The sequence below is a fragment of the Pleurodeles waltl genome, chromosome 1_2 (assembly GCF_031143425.1).
Source record: "Pleurodeles waltl isolate 20211129_DDA chromosome 1_2, aPleWal1.hap1.20221129, whole genome shotgun sequence".
Taxonomy (NCBI): Eukaryota; Metazoa; Chordata; class Amphibia; order Caudata; family Salamandridae; genus Pleurodeles; species Pleurodeles waltl.
The window spans coordinates 164,354,843-164,375,419 of NC_090437.1; the positions used below are offsets into that span (position 1 = coordinate 164,354,843).

The following is a 20,577-nucleotide window of genomic DNA, read 5'->3' on the forward strand; positions in this document are numbered from 1 at the left end:
CCCTTCGGGAGTATCTTCTGTCGCAGCAGCAGGGGACGATTCTCCAACTGAACCTGTCCAATCTCCGCCTTCATGCGTGGAGATTGAGCGGCAGCAGTTGACGGCTTTTGTCCTTCCACCCAAAGTCTGTGACGTTATCTTGTCTGCCAGGCGTCCCTCCACCAAAACATTATACAACTGTCATTGGCATACATTTTGTGGTATGGTGGACGAACAAGTCTATTGATCCCCTCTCTGCTCCTCCTTCTGAAGTTCTTCTGTTCATCCTTTCTTTAACCCAGCAGGGCTCTGCTTTGGGCACCCTTAAAGGGTATTTATGGGCTATTTTGGCTTTTCTTAGGTTACCTGATCAGCCCTCACTCTTTAAGTCACCTATTGTCAATCAGTTCCTTAAAGGTCTCACCCATTTATTGTCTCCCACTCCATTTAACATGCCTCAGTGGGACCTCAATCTTTTCCTTACTTACTTAGTGTGTACTCCCTTTGAGCCGATGCACAATTGCCCTTTACGGCGCCTCACTGTCAAGACTGTATTTCTTGTTGCCATCACTTCTGCTTGCAGAGTGAGTGAGCTTAAAGCTCTTTCTTCCAAGTCCCTATACTTGTCTGTGCACGCTGACAAAGTGGTTTTGCACACTAATGCTTCCTTCCTAAGGTTGTTACACCTTTTCATGTAGGCCAGTCCATCACCGTGCCTACTTTTTATGCACCCCCCCCACATCCTTCTCATGAGGAGGAGAGACTCCACTGTCTGGACCCAAAAAGAGCATTGGCGTTCTATTTAAATCGTACTAAAGATTTCAGGGTGGACGATCAACTCTTTGGATGTGTGTGCAGAGAAAAGGAAGGCGGTGTGAAAACATACCATCTCTCGGTGGGTGGTACTTTGCCTCAAGATGTGCTACGCTATGACCACGAAGCAACCCCCTGCGGGCTTACGGGCTCTTTCCACTGGAGCAACAGCTACTTCCACTGTGTTAGCACGCAGAGTGCCTGTCCTGGATACCTGCAGGCAGCTACGTGGGCATCCTTGGACACATTTGCCAAACATTACTGCCTGGACAGTCCGGTCGTCAGGGCAGCTACTTTGGTCGTTCATTCCTGCAGGACTTTCTAGCATGATCTTGGTTCGCAGCCCACATCAGCATTGCTTGTGTATCTATTCTAAGTTAAGGAATCTGCAACTAGAAGTCTCTATCAGATGTACAAGTTACTTACCTTCGGTAATAATATATCTAGTAAAGACGTATTCTAGTTGCAGGTTCCTTACCGGCCTACCCATCCTCCCCGCTTGCGAATTGATTTCTAGGGACAGGGATTCCCCATTCAGGTCCTTAGCTCTGGCGCACCAATCTGTTCTTAGCGGCTCTGTGCTCTGTGCTTTGGCGTGGAAGGTCGTTAAAAGAAACTGACGTCACTGTGATGAGGCAGCATGTATGTACTACTCCTTACGTCATCACGGCGACTACAACGCCCGCGGAGATGACTGATGCGCAAAGGTATTGCTCGAAGAAAAAAAAACTCCGGGTCCAGTCTGACGCCTGGGGAAAATTCTAAGGTAACGAATTTGCATAAAGAATGTCTCTACCAGATATATTGTTACCAAAGGTGAGTAACTTGTACATCATGACTTGTGTATGTTGGATTTTAGTCCTTTTGGTCTTGTTTAATTTAGATAAATATTCCCTATTTTTCTAAATTGGTGTGGTGTCCATATTGTAGTGTTTTCACTGTATTTCAGCATGTTTTGGTACAAATACTTTACACATTGGCTTGAGATAAGCCTGATTGTTGTGCCAAGCTACCAAGGGGGGTGAGCAGGGGTTATCTAAAGTGTGTATCTCCATTGCCCTGACTAGAGTGAGGGTCTAAGCTTGGACAGAGTGCAAACTGACTGGCAACTAGAGACCCCATATCTAACACACAACACACATATAGAGGCATTCTACACTGACATATGCCTTTTAACATTACAGCTGGCAACTGTGCCTGAGGTGATTACTCCTTGTGAACTTGCATATGGTAGCCACTAATGTAATTTGCCTGATTAGCTGTGTAAATTATGCGGAGGCAGTTATACAACATCTCAGAGACATAGGCATCCCTGAGGACAGTGGTGCACTGACATTTATGGTCAATGCACATGCTGCATGTGTCTTTTAGATTGTTACTCATCGGTCAAGTTTGATCCTGTAGAAGACTGCAATAGGGCATTTCCAAAATTATATATGTGCAGCCATACCTGCATGCTGTCTAGCACATCACGGATTGAACATTTCTTTAATCTACCAGGAACACCAGAACCGGTTTGGTGGGTTACTACCACATACTGAAACGTCATACTGGGGTCACTAAGGGGCCACCTTACCTATATTGCCTAGGTTGGCCCTATTTCAAACGCCTTTAAGTCGTCTACTTGTTTCTTTAGTAGGACTATCGAATCACAGTCTCAGAAAAAAGGCAACTCTGTATGTAATGCAAAATCTAACAGGCAGGGCAACTTCTGTAAGAGTTGATCATAGCTGCCAAGGTTTCGGATTGCTATGTGTGATATTTTCATAATATCTGTGTAATTATGTGTGACTTTCAACAACTGAGTGACACTTTCGCGAGCAAAATCAAGCAATGAAGACGAGGAAAACATACAAACATCAGAAATTACACCCATTTGAGCAACGAGAAACTCAAAGAAGATCTTAAATCTGCTTCACAGCACTAGTAATGTAAGGGCACTTCACTAACCTAGTGCCCTCGTGACCTGATCGCGTTGTTAAACAAAAATGTAACCATGGCATTACGGATTAAACAAGTCTTTCAAAGGCAGTACTTGACAGTATAGGTTAACTTCCAACGGGAGGCTGAAAATGGGATACCTTGTTAGAGAAGTAAATTCATTACTCACTGTCTGGCCCTTCTCGGCTGTCCTCTGCACAGTGTAAGTACTAATACGACAGAGTCAGTCGTGCACATGAATATGGCTCAATTTAACAGCAATTTATACATGGCAGTCACAGAAGTGTTCACTTATTATTAGTTACATCTTTTTATTTATATTCCTTTCTGTCAGGCACTTGCCACTTACTGAGTGATTATAAAAAGCTGACCACCACCCACCAAGTCTGGAGCACCCAGTGCCGTTAACAACATCAAGCTGACATTAGTGCTAAATAATGATGGTTAAAGATGACCTTGATCGGTGCCTCGTGCGCATCATGATGTGCTTTCAGGGTTTCAGCGGCATTCAAAGGCAACAGTACTCTGCTAAAATACATTCTTCTGCCTGAGAAGAACCAGTGGCTGCCTTAATGCTGCGCGTGGTGACTCGCTCCCCAGCCTAGGCGCATGGTGACAGCAGAGGTAAACTTATATCGGGAGGCACAAAAATGGAAACCTTGAAGAGGTAAAGCATTACTCTCAAGGATCACTAGCCCTTCTCTGCCGTCCTTTACGCAGTGTCATTATTGCAAGTACGAACGTGAAAGTGAGTCAGTTGCGCACATCATCATGGCTCAGTCTAACAGCAATGTATACATGGCAGTCAGTGTTTACTAATTATTAATTATATTTTTTGATTAGATTACCGGCTCTCAGGCACTTGCCACTTACTGAGTGATTGATTATTCATCATCTCTGGGCAGCTGAGCCCAGCTCCTGGTGCCGCGGCCTGCTAGGCTGCATCAGGTCCCGCTAGCATGTGGAACTGCTGATGTGGTGCAGTCATGGGACTGGCCAGCAGCCTCTAAATTGCTGCACCCACTCTCCCGGCAACAGCGGCCTTCGGCGCTGTCTAGGTGACTCGTGAGTCAACGTCTAGGCCTGTTTTTGGTCGAGTTGGGCGGGTGGCATCCCATCCATATTGGATCATGTTCAAACTTTGCCGGCAGCGGTCAGCCTTGTTTGCCCTGCGTAGCCGAGCCCTTCGATGACCGCGGCGAAAGTCAGCCACGGCCCGCGTTGGGTCGCGCAGAGAATAGATCACCTCATCCCCGCCATCCCTGCTCCGAATTTTGACTTCAACAAGCACAGCCAAAACGTAATGAATTCAAATGCGCCCCGCTCGCACCATGGTCAGGAGAAGGCCGGACGCACCCGTGACTCAACTAGTCTATTCAAATGACTGTCTTACTGTCAATCTACTTCACCATTGGCCACTGACTGTGATGTCCATTTGTTATGCACTGCGTGTGCTGTCCCAGGGGTGTGTGTCTACAACTTGGTTATATTGTACTCGCAAAGAGCTGCAAGCAGATCTAGCCAGCCCCCTTAGCTTCTGCCTACTGGGCGCACCAGCACCGCACCGACAGCCACTGCAGCTCAGTCTTATGCATTATAGGAGCGGAGGAGGCGCTATGTGTGATTTTCCATTTCAGTGCAGTGATGAGGACCACCACACTGAAATGTTTCACTAATGCCTGATGCGCGGTACCTGGCAGGTCTGGTTGATCCACAGGCACAGGTTGCCATATTGACAATCAGTCTAGGAACTATAAATGCTGTTGTAGGAAAGGTGCCTGTGAAACGAGACAAAATCGCCTTCTGGATTGCCCATAAGACCAACCAGTTGCAAGCAGACCATCCTCCCAAAACGTTCCAGGACAACCACAGGATTCTGACTGTCCTCCTCTTGGGATGGTGCAACCTGTTGAGGAGTGAAACACCTGGGGAAGTAACTGTGTATTTACAGAACTAAGCATTGTACGCCCATAATAACAGTTCTTCAAGAAGTCTCAAGACAAATACAAAATAAGCATGGAGCTGCACCAGCTCTGGATTGAGAAACTGGATTAGTGGTGAATTTTTAAGTGTTTCCTCAGTCATTCTCCGGGACATTCATGGAAAAGCAGCAGCTTTGGGGATTTCTCCAGAGGCTGTCAGTGACTCCCATTCAAGAGCATGATTGTAGTTGAGAAAAATAATTTTAGAAACATGCTATGTTGGGCCATGACACCCCGTGATGAGGAGCTGTAAATCTCTTGCTCAAAACTAATAGGAAGACTGAGGTTTTAGTAAGGAAAAAACAAAACACCTGAAACTAAAAATAGAGTAAAATAGACTTTTTCTTCTTCAACTCGGGAATCCAGGAGAAGTGGTTGAACTTGTGCGAGAGTGATAAATTTAAAATGCAGAATCTGTATCCGTAGGCTGATAGATGTTACTCCAGTTCTTCTAGGATTCGGACAGTTAAAGAACTAAAAAGTGGACGGATCAAGTATTGCAGAAAAGAAGAGTATAGCAAGCAGAAATCTGGACATGAAACAGAGGTTAGTGTTTAAAAAATAAAAAAGGCCCTACTCTAAAACACTCTTTAAAAGGAAAAAATTAGTCAGATTAGCTAAACCAAAATGCTGTGCAAAGTACTGATACTTCTGCTGAGTAGGACTTTGGTGCTAGCGCTCATGGACACCACAGCACATGTGACTATAAAGCACCAGACTTGATGAATAAATGCAGGTCGAGACTCCAGGTAGATATTTAAATCTTACGGGCAGGGGATATAATGTAAAAAATACAGATTGAGGGTGACATGCAGTGCAAATTAAAGCACTAGCCTCCAGTCTTTCCTAATTGTAGACAAACCTCTAGGTGATTAAGTAATAGTTTTAGCATTCGTATTAAAATAACATCTACAACTGAAAAATGTCCTTCATAAATGTGTTGAGCTAAGTTATGATAATTCCACCCTCAAGCCCCAGGTACATCAGCTCCAAAATGACTCTGATCCACCGGCGTCCAGTGGATCAAGGTACTCCGTTAACAATGGTAACCAGAGGACTGTGGTTTCAGCCACGTTGTGTGATTCAGCATTACTACAACATTTCCTGTTAATACTTTGGTCCATCATTAAAGACAAAGAACTCCTAGATTTTGGATATCTCTAACATTTTGGGTGATTTAAAAAAAGTTTACCATGGTCCATTGCAGTTTTAAATGTAATAGATCCACACTACATTTTTAGTTTATGCAATATTTTTTTTAGCAAGAAAGTGTATATAATACCGTGGCAGAGATAGTGTTTGCACTTTATTAATTCACAATGTTTTGTCATTTTCTGTGCCATCCTTTTGAGCAGGGCCTTTTTAGTCTTTAACATTGTCTCCAGTTTCTCATTACCTAGTCTGTCTCAGAACGTAGTGAGCCATGTAAACTTTAGTTAAGTGATCTGTACAAAAAGATCAGCTGTTCCTGATCTACAGAGACCAACAGACCTGGTTCAGTCAGGAGACTCAAGATTTGTGAAGCCAAAAATGCCCAGCCTAAAATTGCCTGTGCTTCAGTAGAAACCAATGAGGAAAATAGTATCCTGTTTATTTTTTTTTCTTCTTTTAAAATTCCTCATTTCTCAACTCAGGCTACGAGACAGCTATATCTAGTCACATGCAAAATACTCTTCCTGCTCCATACATGTATTGCCTGTCACTCTTGCCCCCTTTTGGACTGCTCCAGCTTTCAACAAGCCTTGGCAAAGCCAATAGGTTTTGGCAATTCAAGAGGTATTGGATGTGTCAGTGTATTTTAGCCATGATGCATAGCAGCAAGTCAAGCAACACTGTGGGTGGGGGGTGAGTCAGGCAACACAACATTGTATGGGGGAGAGCGGTTGGGGGGGGGGGGGGGAGTATTCAAACTATAAAAAAAAATGGCCAAGTCAAGCAACACAGGAGGGGTGGAGGGCAGTTGAGGTCTTAGAACCCATGTACTGGCCAAGCCCTGAATTTTTTTTATGTATACCATACTACGCACATCATGTAAAATATGAAGTATGTTCAAATTTAAAAAATGTCTCTACCATGTGGAAAGTATGATTTAGATGCCTAGATATGAGCCACGCTTACAGGAATTAAATTGTATCGGACACAAAACAATACAGTGGCTTAATCTTTATACTCTGATAAAATAGGGTCGCAGGAAGTTCAAATGCTTTGTACATTAATACTACCATTGCTAGACACCATTGTAATTTATGTGGAGTTCAGGAATAAAAAGAGGCATTTCTTTTCTAAGCGTGCCTCTGGATTACAATATGCACTAACAGCAAACAGCTCAGCAGCACACAGGAATAAAATAAGTGATAGTTTGATCTAGCTGTTTTTCTAAACTCGCATTTAAAGCGCTTTCATGTGAACTGATGGAGAAAAAAAGTTTTAGTGAAATACAACATTTCTCCTAGAGCAAACATTTTAGTTGGAGAAGCTGCAATTTAGCCAGGTTTTCTGGTATCACTTTGTACAACTCAGTCTGGAAATGTCTATTTGCCTTTCTTCATGTTAAGGTTTTGCAAGTGAGGCACATTACATGAGCACTAGTTACATTACACAAGCACTGTTTCTAGGCATGAGCAGATTAAGTGATGTTCCCAGAATCACAGGATGTTGAGCGGACACCGAGAGGATTGGTGGGGGGACAGTAGACATGGGCACAAAGCAGATCATATTTCTGCAAAAGATAATACATTTTAAGTGCCCTTGAGATACCTCCAGGGCTATCTGTTTTCATTCACAGCTGAAGTGGAGGCCGGCTTCAGGGTGGAAACCAAGCAGTAACTGATCAAAGTTGCACACATATGGAAAGTAATTCAGGAGCTGCTGCTCACTCCTGTCCACAAAGGAGCCACCATGCAACCAGAACTCCCCCTTCCCCCAACACACACACACCCACATACACACACCCACATACATACACACACCCACATACATACACACACCCACACACACATACACACACCCACACACACATATACCCACACACACATATACCCACACACACATATACACACACACACACACACATACATACACACACACATACATACATACACACACACATACATACATACACACACACATACATAAATACACATACATACACACACATACATACACACACATACATACACACACATACATACACACACATACATACACACACATACATACACACACATACATACACACACATACATACACACACATACATACACACACATACACACACATACACATACACACACATACACACACATACACACACATACACACACATACACACACATACACACACACACACACACACACACACATACACACACACATACACACACACACATACACACACATACACACACACACACACATACACACACACACACACACATACACACACATACATACATACACACACACATACACACACACACTCTTTCTTGCTTGAGAGGGGATGCTTGCAAAATACACTAAAGATGTCTTAAGTAAATACAATGAAAATCACACCAAACAGCTCTGGGCAAGACAGTTGCAGAAGCGTATTGTTCCACTTGAACCTGCTTCTAGTTTCACATGCACAACACAAATGAAGGAAAGGGAGAGTGAGGGGAATGTGTGGGTTGGGGGTGGAGTTCATGAAACAGTGGGCGGATGGGGTGGACAAGAAACAGACTGCGGCAGAGGGTAAAAATGGTAGCACTCATTTGAGTGCTGGAACACAGAGGAAAAAAAGCTACAAAAACGGGAGCAAGGGATGGACACAAGTATTTCCAGGTCAGGGTCAAGCACAAGGAGAACATGACGTAGGCATGCCAACACAACCGTAAGTGAAGAAAATCAGCCACGATGCATCAAGCAGATGAAAAGCTGTAGGCAGGCGTAAGCCTACAGTGTGCAGACCGCATGTCTCGAAGAGACCTAAAAATGACTGATGGAGATGTATACACCCTCAGACTAAAGGCACGGTGATGTGCTTAAGTGCACACAAGTGGTGGATGAGACCTCTGGGGGGGAGGGGGAAAACAGGTTGAAACATGACTTCTACAAATGTATTGTGCTTTAGTTTTAAGCAGTACAGCACAAGGTCAGTAATAGCTTGAATTGGAAAAAACTATTTAATTCCCCTATGCACGATGCACTTCCTGAGAAGGATGTCTGGAATGGCAATTAAATTATTTGCCCCAATTTTCAATCTTACATCGCCCTCGCTTTTTATTTTCTTCAGTCTATGCATTTCCTGTTTGCAGGAAATGCCATCTTTCCAAAATATTAATTGGAAGCCAAGGCTGCCTCCATCGATAGATATATAGATATATTTTTTTTCAGCTTCTGCTACTTTACACCAATTCTCCTCTTTACCACCAGTACCAATTTAGAATATAGCATTATTACCTTACATCATGAATGTTCAATAATAAGATTTCTACTCCCCTTTTCTAGAAAATCCTTACAATGCCCTCTTTCCAGGAATATGGTTTGGCTTAGTCAGAAAAAAGGCTCTAGGATTTTTTTCAAACAGCTAATTTTTGCATCCTTTTTTTATACACCAAAGCACAAACAAATCCAAATACAGTTATTAATTGTTTAAAAAAATATATATATATATCTGTAATTTGTTAAAAACTTTAGGAGCTAAATGAAATGTACGCAAAGGTATCATAACATTACATACTGCTGAGGATGAGAAAATTAATTGTACATCTGTAAATAGGTTTCACAGTTTCTCAAAAGTTGCAGGTGTCTCTCTGGCATATTACTCTAAAGCTAATGTTATTTCCTCCACCTGTAATTTCCTTCTGATGTAGGTTTTTCCCCAGTGAAGACGTTCATGAATGGGTGAAAGGGTTCCACCATTGGATCATTCTTACTGGACTGGATTAGCAGATCAAGGAATGATTTTTTTTTTCTCCTCAAAATACCTAGTCATATCAAGAAGGTGACTCAGATTATGCATCTCAGGACTCGAGTATAAAATTTCTTTCAGTTTTGATGACTTTGATTTAACTTTTTATTTTTCAGAAAGAAAAGTTTTTTTTTTTTTTTTTTTTCAGGAGCAGCGTTTAAGTTGATTTTGATTTGATCTATTTAGCCACACACATGCACCCTGCAAGTTTTCACTGAAGGTTTACTCTAAGTGTTCCTTCCTGTCTGGCAACTCTGGCTGCAAAGGGGTCATGCATTTTATGGCAGTCTTCATCTAGAAAACTGGTGTCTTCATTATAGTATTTTATAAATTGCAAGCTGGAAAGCATTTTCACATGTAAATACCGAATCACATTTTCTGTCGTTTCCTTAACATCTCCTCAGGAATTTTATAATATCTCTAGAGCCTAAAATGATGAGCTATTACCAATGGAAAGGAATACGTTTAATTGCATTCTTAGTTTTTCTCATATGCCAAACTATGATAGAATATCTTTGGGTAAATAAATGTACAATAATATAGATCTGATGGGAGAAACTAATTTAACAGATCTTAGTCTACCGTGCGACTGGCAATCTACAACATTGGTAGTCAGCACAACAATTTCTAGTTATCTTGTTAAATGGTTGGTGTTGGGTTTGTCAGCCTTTGCATGTAAAAAAATCATGAAAAGCAGGAATTCATAATCTAAAAGAATATCTCTAGAGATGTCGATCCTGTATTTTACTATTTAAGCTATAAAATGGGAATGTAATCAAACATTTCAGTCTAATCTATTCTGTTTGCATCGGTCTTTAACATGTTGTAGGATGTCTAAGTGATGTAAGTGAATAGCATAGTAGATAAATTATTATTTTTAATTCTTTTTATTAAACAATTGCTCAGTATACAGCGAATATAGTAACACTTTTACGGTCCCAAAGATGAGTGAATGCATGTAAAGCTAAGGTGAGAACATGTGAAATGTTAACTTTATAATACTCCATCAAACTATGCATTACAGCTTCCCACTTGCTATCAAAATATCAGGACTTTCATGACCAAACCATACCTCACTTCGGGCAGACTCTTCATAGCCTTAATCAGAAGTCATGTCTAATCGTTTGTAACGGTTTGTTAGAAATAAGCATTTCCTGGCCTCCCAACAACACATAATAGGTAACGGAGTGCTGTTAAACCTGTACCACCACTTTGCTGGTGATACCAATAAGTTACCACTTTGATTTGCTTTTGTAGAGAATTAGACTACTTGCTCCGCTGTCCCTCATTATTTTATTAGGTGGTGAGAAATACATGAGGATTTATGATGTAGCATAATCTGTTCTCTTTGGTCTGTTAACATTATACAACGATTGGGGTACCATTGCAGGACGTCAAGCACAGCTTCATCTACTACACTGACCAGACAAGTCATGATGGAGAATGATCCTGATGATGAAAGCCTTACCACTGCAGAGACTTTTGTCAATGATGCCTATGATGCCAAAGCTATTGCAGAGGAGGTAAGTGGCAATTTTAATTATGCAACTCGCATGTAAAATCTATCTTGATCACTCAGTGGCCATCTGGTGTATTTCAAGGCCATTTAGATACCTTTTTGTACATAGGGTTGCTTTTTTGTATCAATCCATTGTTATACACCATTTCATGTTGCAACATTCTATGAAGATTCCAAAAATAATCAAATAGAACCTTTCCAGTCCAACTTCCAAAACTGATAGAACAATCGATTTTGAGGATTCAACGCTGAAGATTTGTGTTGCACTATCAATATCTTCATGTTGAAAACGGAAGCAATCCAAAATGTTTGCATCTCCTCTGGACACTACCACACAGGCTTAAATGTGGGTGTGTTCATTCAGATCTTTAATCGATAATGCTAAAAATAAGTTCCATTAAGGTCAGAATACACACCTATTTAATTAAAAGGGGCAGCTCTGTATATTCACCACATAAATGGAAAATTAAATATAATTGAAATCTGCCCTTTAAAATGGTTATTAAAATATAAAATGGGAAATCTGTTGTTTTCCTATTAACTTGCATATCCCGGTGGCAAAGAGAAAGTGACAAAACTCTAAAACCAGGAGTGGTGATGAGAGAATAGGTAGCAATCATGTACGATGTTGGTCATCTTTTAAAGTTGTTAGTTCTGGGATGGAGAAACGGAAGTAGACCACCTTAAATCAGACTGGACCACTAGTAATATGGAATCTCTGCCCATTTTCAAACATTATACTGCGCTGCTGAATTGGGCAACAATTTATCTGAGACAGGTAAATTGTATAAAGTACTGTCTTGCGTCTGATTCAGACAGTTAACAATGATCCATGGCTTCAGCATGTTTCGGCTCCTAAGGAAGTGCTTTTTAAAGTTAAGATGAAAACACAAACGGTGGTCCTTTAATGAAGCATTGTATTGAGAAATATGGGCAGACTAGAACTTTTACAGAAAATTAAGTGAATTCATAAAAAGTAGTTAGTAAAGGCAGTAAAAATACACGGCAAATGTGGAACAGTGATAGTCTATGCATTCTCATGTATGAAAATTACAGTAATACTAATGGATCACAGGATCTTTGATGGTCATAAATTCTACATCTTGAGTATGTATGTGTATATATATATTATGGATGAATTGAAGCTCTTTCTCACTGATGACTAATATCGAAACTAACAATGAAGGGAAACTATTTAAACAGCCAAATACGAGTGTCTTTTTATTTTGCTGGCATTTGAGAAAGGCATTTAGCTGAAACGCGTCATGCTGGGGAAATGAGCTTAGCTGCAACCTGGAGAGTGCTCCTTTATGGCTTTGAAGGAAAGCCGTTTTTGTTGGTATATATATATATATATAACGTCTATGTAGGTGTAACTGAGCATTTTTAAATGCTGGAAAAACTCTCTCCCTGGCTACATGCTCAGAATTTTGTTTGCATTAACTAAACATCCAAATAAACCCCAAATGTACATTAAATAAATAACTACATTGCTGCACACCTCTCCCCTTTTGCCTGAAAATTAAAGAAAAACGGAGAAAGAGAGATCCCATGAGTAAATGCAGCCAGTCAGTAGTAATGGTAAGCTGAAAATTGACACTGCTACTTCATGAAGCCAGTTAGGTCGATATTCTACAGTTTTTTGGACTACAAATCACCTTGGAGGTTTAGTTCTTTTGGTCTCATTTGAGAAGAGCCCCTGAACACTTAGATGGTGTTTTCCATCTAACTTTATTTTCTTCTTTCACTTTTCTTCTACAGGCAGGAGTGTTAGACATTTTGCAAACTGGCATCAATCGTTTTTCATGTCTTCACTGTTTGTGATGTATCCTAGCAATTACATAAGGAAGTCTATCAACTATCCTAATGAATTGTATGTGTTGTGTCTCTGCGGATGCTCATTGTGTTGAATGTGAAGTTTAATAACAAATGTCGAAGAACAATAAAGGTTGAGGATAGCAAGAGTTTGCTACAATGAAATAGAAGTATCATGTGGTGAAGGAGAAATGAGTGGAAATGGAGAGGAGGTGCCTTTGCCCATGACGTAAAGCCCACAAAGACTCAAAACTAGGAAATCTAGGGAGAGAAGAAAGCTATTTTTCTTGTCCTATCCCCATTCAACATCTAAGACTTTGGCAGTGATAATATACAATCCACCAACAATATCCAGCACAACATCACAAACAATGTTAAAGAAAAGATGCTCGTCACTGTCAAGAACTATTATTATCAGTATAAATAAGAAGAAAATCATTAGACTGGTTCAAAAACAGTTTATTTTTTCCTCAACCAGCGGTAAAATAATCAGCAACCTAAAAACGATTGCCAGGAATCAAATCACTTCTAAATGACTTCAGGCAGACTGTCTCTGGAATGACCTGCAGTCTCAAACATATGACGATAGTCTAAATATTATTGCTGAAACAGGGTGGTGGCTAAACCCATTCCTATTAGCAATGGAGTGTAGCTATAATATCTAACAAATCGTTTTCTAATACTCCTGACTATTGTAAGATCATCTTGCCTAATACTTTTTCCACCAGCGATTAATATGGAACACCTTCTGAAAAACTGAAGTGTTTATCGTGAGAGCCAGCTCTACTGGTAGTTTGGGCCTAATGAAATTCCTATACAAGTTACAAAAATGGAATCATCTCTCTGGTCTCAGTTTTTTTGGTATTTTCCTATTGCTGTAATTTTGCAGAAATCCCGATCTCTAGTGCTTTTTGCATTATAGTTCTGCTACATAAAGATATTTTGTCTCCCCAGCAATTATAGGACAATGGCACTATCAGATGCAGAAGAAAAATAACTTAACTTACTATAGGCCATCTTCATTGTTTGGCGACAGAATAATACAATGCTAATAGAGCAAGCAGGTTTAATTGTTAACAGTTCCATGTTAGATAATATTGCAAAAGTTGGCGGGACGCGCTTTGTGACGGCGGCAGGGGCGGGACAAGGCCCCTTTAAAACCTTTCGCGCGCCTGCTTCCTGGTGGGACGCGCTTTGTGACGGCGGCAAGGGCGGGACAAGGCCCCCTCAAAAACTTTTGCGCGCCCGCTTCGCGGGACGTGCCCTGGCAAAGCCCAGGCCAAGGGCGGGCCCGTCCTGCGACCGGAGGAGGCTGGGCCATACTATTTTCTTCTTCGTACTGGGGTTGGTGACCAGCAGTCGGACCCACCGCAGCCGTGAGGATAATACCCCACTGTAGGTGAGCAGCATTTGTACTTTTCTGATGTTTTAGTTTTTCAACAAGGCCCCAGTGGGGTGGAAATAGGGTGGGAACAGGGGAAGCAAAGTGCCTATAGTAAAAGGCTGACTAAAAAATACCTGCTGGATAAAAGGAGTCCTATGTTAAGAATGGCATGTAGTAAGTGATCTACATTGCAGGTATACTGGGTCTTGTGAAGATCCAGTGAGGGCAAAGGGTGAGAAAGGAATGACAAACATGTTTTGGATCTGCTAATAGCTATGGCACCATCGGATGGATCTGCATGAAATTTAGCTGACACGTTTAACCTTATTTTAGTACATTTACTTTCACGCAGGCCCACTGGAGGGCTGAGTTAAGAGGGAAGGAGAAAAAAAACTCTCCATTTGCTAATAACACTGATGAATCTGAACACAATTTAGCCATCAAGGATGCAGGGGCATTAACATTTTCAGCTGCTAACAACTTGAACCCATTTTGCTGAATTTGCATCATACATGGCAGGCAGTTAGCAAGTTAAATACAGTCTAGGTATTTTAGTTTGTATGTAGACCCGGTGGTGGTGGGGGAGGGGTAGTGAAGTTAGAAGAGCTCAAACTTTTTTTATTTACTATTAACGTTTTCACAGTCTATTCGATCTGCACAAAATTTGTCAGACTTAGCAAATTTACCTACCCTTCGGTTTCTCAATATCCTGCAGGTCCAACCGGAGGGGGTGCATCTTCAAAGGTGGGGTCAGAGTGTTCATCTGATAGTAAATTTGCCACCCTTTAAGTCCACACAGAAGTGGACATATGTTTAGCAGGTTGAGCTTACTATTGGTTATATCAAGTTTTGACCAGATAATTCAAAGGTGGACAAAGATTTAAGGGAATGTAACCAGTTTAATTCAGTAATCATTTTGATGCTGTTTAATTAATCTGCATGAAATTTGGTATCTGTCAATTTAAGCCCAGTCCAAGGCCACACAAGACCTGCACCTAACCCCTGGTGAATGTGATTGGGCACTGGGCCTGGCCAAAGACTGTCTGTACGTGACGGGTGTGTGCATTAGTAATGGTTGGGTGGCCATGTTAGGGTGGGATTATGGCCTTGCTGTGAGCCCTTTTGCGCATGGCCAAAGACAATGTGCACCACAAATCATGTGGAAAACAACAATTTGGCAAAGGTACTGAAACAAAATGTGATCAAGAGAATGTGACGCCACCATGGGTGGTGCAAGTTACGGCATGTGGTGTGTGCATTGGGAAACTTAACTGCTGCATTTCATTGGTTTGACAACTTTGAGACATAGCATAACTCATTTTTCACTGGGTTTTCTCAGCGAAAAAATATATGTGAATATCCTAGTGAAAATGTATTTTCTCTCATAATAGTTTTGCAGTAAAGGCCTTTTGAAAATGATACAAAGATCTGTTGGAATACAATTGAATGTTGTTCCTATTTTATTTTACCACAGGAGCTGGCAACCCCTCTGCAATCAAAATGAATTTCAGTGAAAGTTATGATGTCCAAAATGGAGCAAAGGTCATGTACTGTCATGAAATTAAAGTTTTGTACAATTTGCCCCAATTGATTTTGTGTATTCATTCTTTTTTAAAAAATTTTTTTTACAAAGTTAATGTCTGGGTGCAATTACTAGATGTGCCTAACTTAAATGTGAACAAGTTATAGTAGCATTCAAATCATTTCAGTATTTACACATATGATAATCAGCTTCTAAGTGTTGTATTGTTATTGAGTTGCTACATCAAAAAAGAGGAAGAGGGGTATTTATGTTGAGTATACTGCGCTTCCCAATGTTGAACCATCCGAAACCTTAGGTAGCTCACTGTAGCCCTCTATTGCATCACTGCTTCAATCTGAAAAAAGTCTTCCATTTTTTAAAAGGACTTGTGCCCACTAGTGGCATGCTTTGAGTCATCACCCAGATAACATCAGGTATCTGGGTGGGCTTAGCCATGATAGTCAAGAGAACATTTTAGTGAGTTAATGCAGAGGGATCTAAATCTAAAATTGTCTAAAGGAACCTAAATTCTTTCAAAATGTATTTTAAGGATCCTTTGGCAAGGTTAAATGAAAAGGAGTAATGTCAGAGTGTGTTGGACTCAGATAGTACTCTGTCTACATGTTTCAGCCATACAATTTTGCCTTTATGGTCAGGTGACTGTTTTAGGACTGTATTATTTGAGTCTTGAAATTGCTTCTATTTTATGGTATAGTCCTACACTGCACTATATTTAATTCTCATTTAGCTCCTTTCACTTGCATTCGCTACAACTTTCTATTCATAGGAACTGTACTGAGGACTTTCCTCAGTCATGTACTGCTTAGTTAAATTTAGAAGTCCTCATATGGTATTAGAAGCAGGTAGGCCTTGTAGTCACACCTCAGTCAAATTTGAGTGTCTGCAGAAATCCAACTCTGCTCCTCTGTTCTCAGGAAAACCTGAGAAATAACATCTCCTGATTAGTAGCTGTGATCTCACTAATGTAATGAATAACCATGAAGAGAACTTATCTAAAAGGCATTCACTTTTTTTATTAGCTTTATTGCAGATTGGTAGGGAATTCTGAAATAACACATGACTCTGAAAGCCTCATCCTTTCTTAATAAGTGAGCCTGTAGGGAAACCCACTGGGGAATTCAAGACATGTTTGATTGTACGGTTTTGTCTTAATGGAGTTTCCGTTTTCTGGCCCATTGTTGACTCCACATGTAGCATTGTATTACCCTGTCCCCTTATTCGTTCTAGAAACGAAAAAGCATAATGCTTGGGAAATCCTCAGGTAGGATGAGTTTGGCCCACACTTTGACTAGCAATAGAGAACTCCAGTAAAGGCGACTAGGAAACAAATTCTTGTTTACCTTTTTGACTGCATGACCTTTATACCATCTTGAACGACTGCGCATGAAGTCAATATAATGCTGAAAGACTATGGTGAGTGTTCAGAAGAAAGAAAAAGGGCTGTCTGACCAACTGTACCTCAGCCATGGAGACCTGCTGTAAGAAATGAGAGTATAAATTGAAGATGTTAAGAGCCCACTTTAAATATTATTCACAATCCTTGTCAGGGTGAACCACTGAAGACCCTAAATAAACCTTCTGTTAGCTCGGCACAAAGCAGTCAGGCATAACTTAAAGGCACTGTATAAAGTATTTATGCAGCACTCAAACAGTAATTTAGATAAAACGCCACACCCGAAAACCCTAAACCAATTTAGAAAAATCGAGATTTTAAAAAATAAGATGACAGCAAAATAACAAATCTAATAAATAGAACCTGAGATATGAATTTTTAAATTTTCAATAAAAAATAGTGCCAAACAGCACAAAGGACTAACCACTGGTATTTGGTCGCAATAGACTGTGTCAAAGTCCAAAGTGATGACCAACCGCAATGGATTGCCAGTCAAAATCAGGGACTAGGTTTGTCTCTGTGGAAGGCAGGCTGATAGCCAGAAGTATATTTTCAGGGGGAGCACGGCCCTTCACTAAAACCATTAAAGCTGTGCTCGGTTTTACTATTCCTAACTCGGCATCTATAAACCTTGAAGATATACAAATTGGAGGAAGGTATAGAAAATTTAAAATTGCTCACTGGTCTATATTTTGGATTTAATAGTTTGTCCTAGCTAGTCTGTGCCATTGATATCCTGGCTTCATTATTAAGGTGGACACCATGTGATTCTTTGTGAAGAATACATGGACTTTTTAAGGTTACATATTTACAGTGCTTTCAATCAACGTTTCACAGTCCAACTTTATATTCTGTCAGTTTGATGGGATTTCAGTGGAAGGGTGTAAAGCAGGAAGACTGGAGTTTTTGTATTTTTAAACTGTTAAAGCTTTGTGAAATGCAAATCTTGAGTTACTTTGATTTTAAAGATATGCTCTCATCAGCTCTGAGCCCTCCCCTGCCTCTTACCTCATGAGGTAGATGTTCAACTGTTACACTTATATATTTTTTTTGCTGGAGGATGTCCTACTTAAAACATTCTGCATCACGAAAGTATCACACTTGGTATGTTCGAAAGTATAAACTTTACCTCTGGTAAATGTAAGAAACTGATTTGAAAATAAGTTTACAGAGATCTTGGAGGATATCCATCAAGCAAATTTTGCCGAACGGTGTTTTAAATATTGTGGGGCTGCAACAATAGTGAAAACGAAATAGATTTTAAATGACATTTTACAAGGGAGGATGGGAAGGTCCCATAATTTCATTATAAGGTTGTGACAAATGATGGATATTTCAATTACATTTGATCAAAAGCACTAATCAATAACACATGGGCTTGAAGCAGACTCTGACCTTGTCATAGTCCCCTCATAGTTACTGGCAGGTTGTTTGAAGGGTGTTGTACACAAGGAGACCAGCAAGGGAGATAGGCATAGTAAACAATAGGTGATTTTGTGAGCTCAGGATAGATCCATTTTTTGCTCTGTGGGTTGGCTGAAGACACTATTTCCATCTTCAGTTAGAGGAGTCATAGATGGGCAGGCAGCAGCATTCCATTGATGGCTCAGAGGGCTGGTTTCACGGTTTGCATCTAGGATCACATTTGTGTTTGCTGCTGCTTGCAAGGTACGTCCCTTTTGGGTGCTACCGAGTTCTCTACTTCCAGAATTATTGGACAGTCTCCACTTTGTCAGAAACCGTAGACTCCTTGCATATAATTCTCAAGGTGGCACCCTCCATGTGGCTAACCTTGCTTGGGGAAGCATGCACTTTTCGGAGTGGTAAATGTAGAAAGCATGAAAACCTAACATGTACTAGAATGGAAAATATTTACTTGCAGGGGTATTGTTTGGCATTACTACGGATATAGATAAAAGTCCAGTTTCATGTTTGAAACAGTTAAGTGAATGCTATGTTTCAATATATACTAGAAAGCCAAATCACCTCCTTAAAAGAATTTGGACTGCTCAGCAGGTAGGTTCTACCAGCAAATGTAGATAGGGCTGTTATCCACTAAAAGACAAGGCATCAGCGCTTATTACCAGGAGCATATACTAACAAATAACATGGGGGTGCCATTGCTAAGCAATTTGCTAAAGGTGGTGTGGTCAATTAACAATGCTTAGACCTTATTAGGATTTTAAAGACCACTATGTAAGGTGATTTTTGGATCTTACTCTAAGATCCTTTTTAGACAAAGTGCAAAAATGTGCTTTGAAATCCAAATGGGCCAGGTGTATTTCCTAAGCATACGCTATAGGTTCCTGGTAAAATCTCCAATCATCTTTTCTCCATGGGTACCTAGCTCTCATTTTGCTCCCTTAGGCTCTTGATTTCTCTGTTCTCTTCCCATTTCCTAATCTTTGTCCCCAATGCCTCTCAACTTTTTTCTCACTATACCTTTGTTTGCTGCTTCATCTATAGTCCCATTCCTGTCTCCCTTGCTAACTTTTTCGATTTACTCTCCTTTTTTCTCACAATATTCTCTCCTTTTCTAGAAACTCTGTTCTTTATCCTCGCTTCTTTCTTTTCTGTATTTCTCAATATTTGTAATCTCTAACCTGCTTCTTCATACAGCATGTATGGCAACAAACTTTCTCTTGGCTGTGAGGTGCCTTTAGCAGTACCGGTCGCCTTTGTGACCACAACACTTTTCTCTGGTCCCCAGTACCAAAGCCTACCATGTTTGGGGAGGAGCGGCGGGGAACGACAGACGACGCTCCTGGAACTGGAAAAGTTCCCTATGATCTTGTAACAAAGAGACCTGATAGAGACTTCTAGTTACAGACTCCTTACCTTAAAATTTTGCCCATGTTTCAGACTAGATCCGGAGACTTTTCTTTGAGCAGTACCATTGAGTGACGTCAGGTGGGATCGGACAACTCCGCATCTGTTGTTGGCTTTGTGGTCGCTGTGATGCTGTCGTATATAGGCGCCAAACCAGCGTGCTGACGTCAGTTCTTTTCTTTCTGCCCCAGTGGACATGCAGATCGAGAGTAGAAATACCCTTGGTTGCTTTTTAATTGACCTATTGACTTTTGTTGAAGATTTGTTTTGTTTTTTTACCTTCTTGGTGCGATGAGATGTCTTCCCGCAAGGCCAGATTCAAGCCGTGTGACTTCTGTCACCACGTCTCGTTCTAGAGGAAGGTCACAAGTCCATTTGTGGAGCCATCACCACTCGTCCTCATCCCACTACAAATCGTCTGGATCATTTGG

The 20,577-nt window shown here is 40.8% G+C and overlaps 1 protein-coding gene across 1 annotated transcript in view; it reads left to right on the forward strand.

The window, feature by feature from the left end:
- The window catches only part of LOC138298467 (low-density lipoprotein receptor-related protein 2-like), a 1,267,625-nt gene extending 1,251,662 nt beyond the window's left edge, over window positions 1-15,963 (forward strand). The window contains exons 33-34 of the mRNA XM_069236878.1: window positions 11,054-11,186; window positions 15,856-15,963. Of these exons, the coding sequence (XP_069092979.1) occupies window positions 11,054-11,186; window positions 15,856-15,885 (163 nt within the window). The 3' untranslated portion in view covers window positions 15,886-15,963. The remainder of the gene's footprint in view (window positions 1-11,053; window positions 11,187-15,855) is intronic.
- The last annotated feature ends 4,614 nt before the right edge of the window (window positions 15,964-20,577 follow it).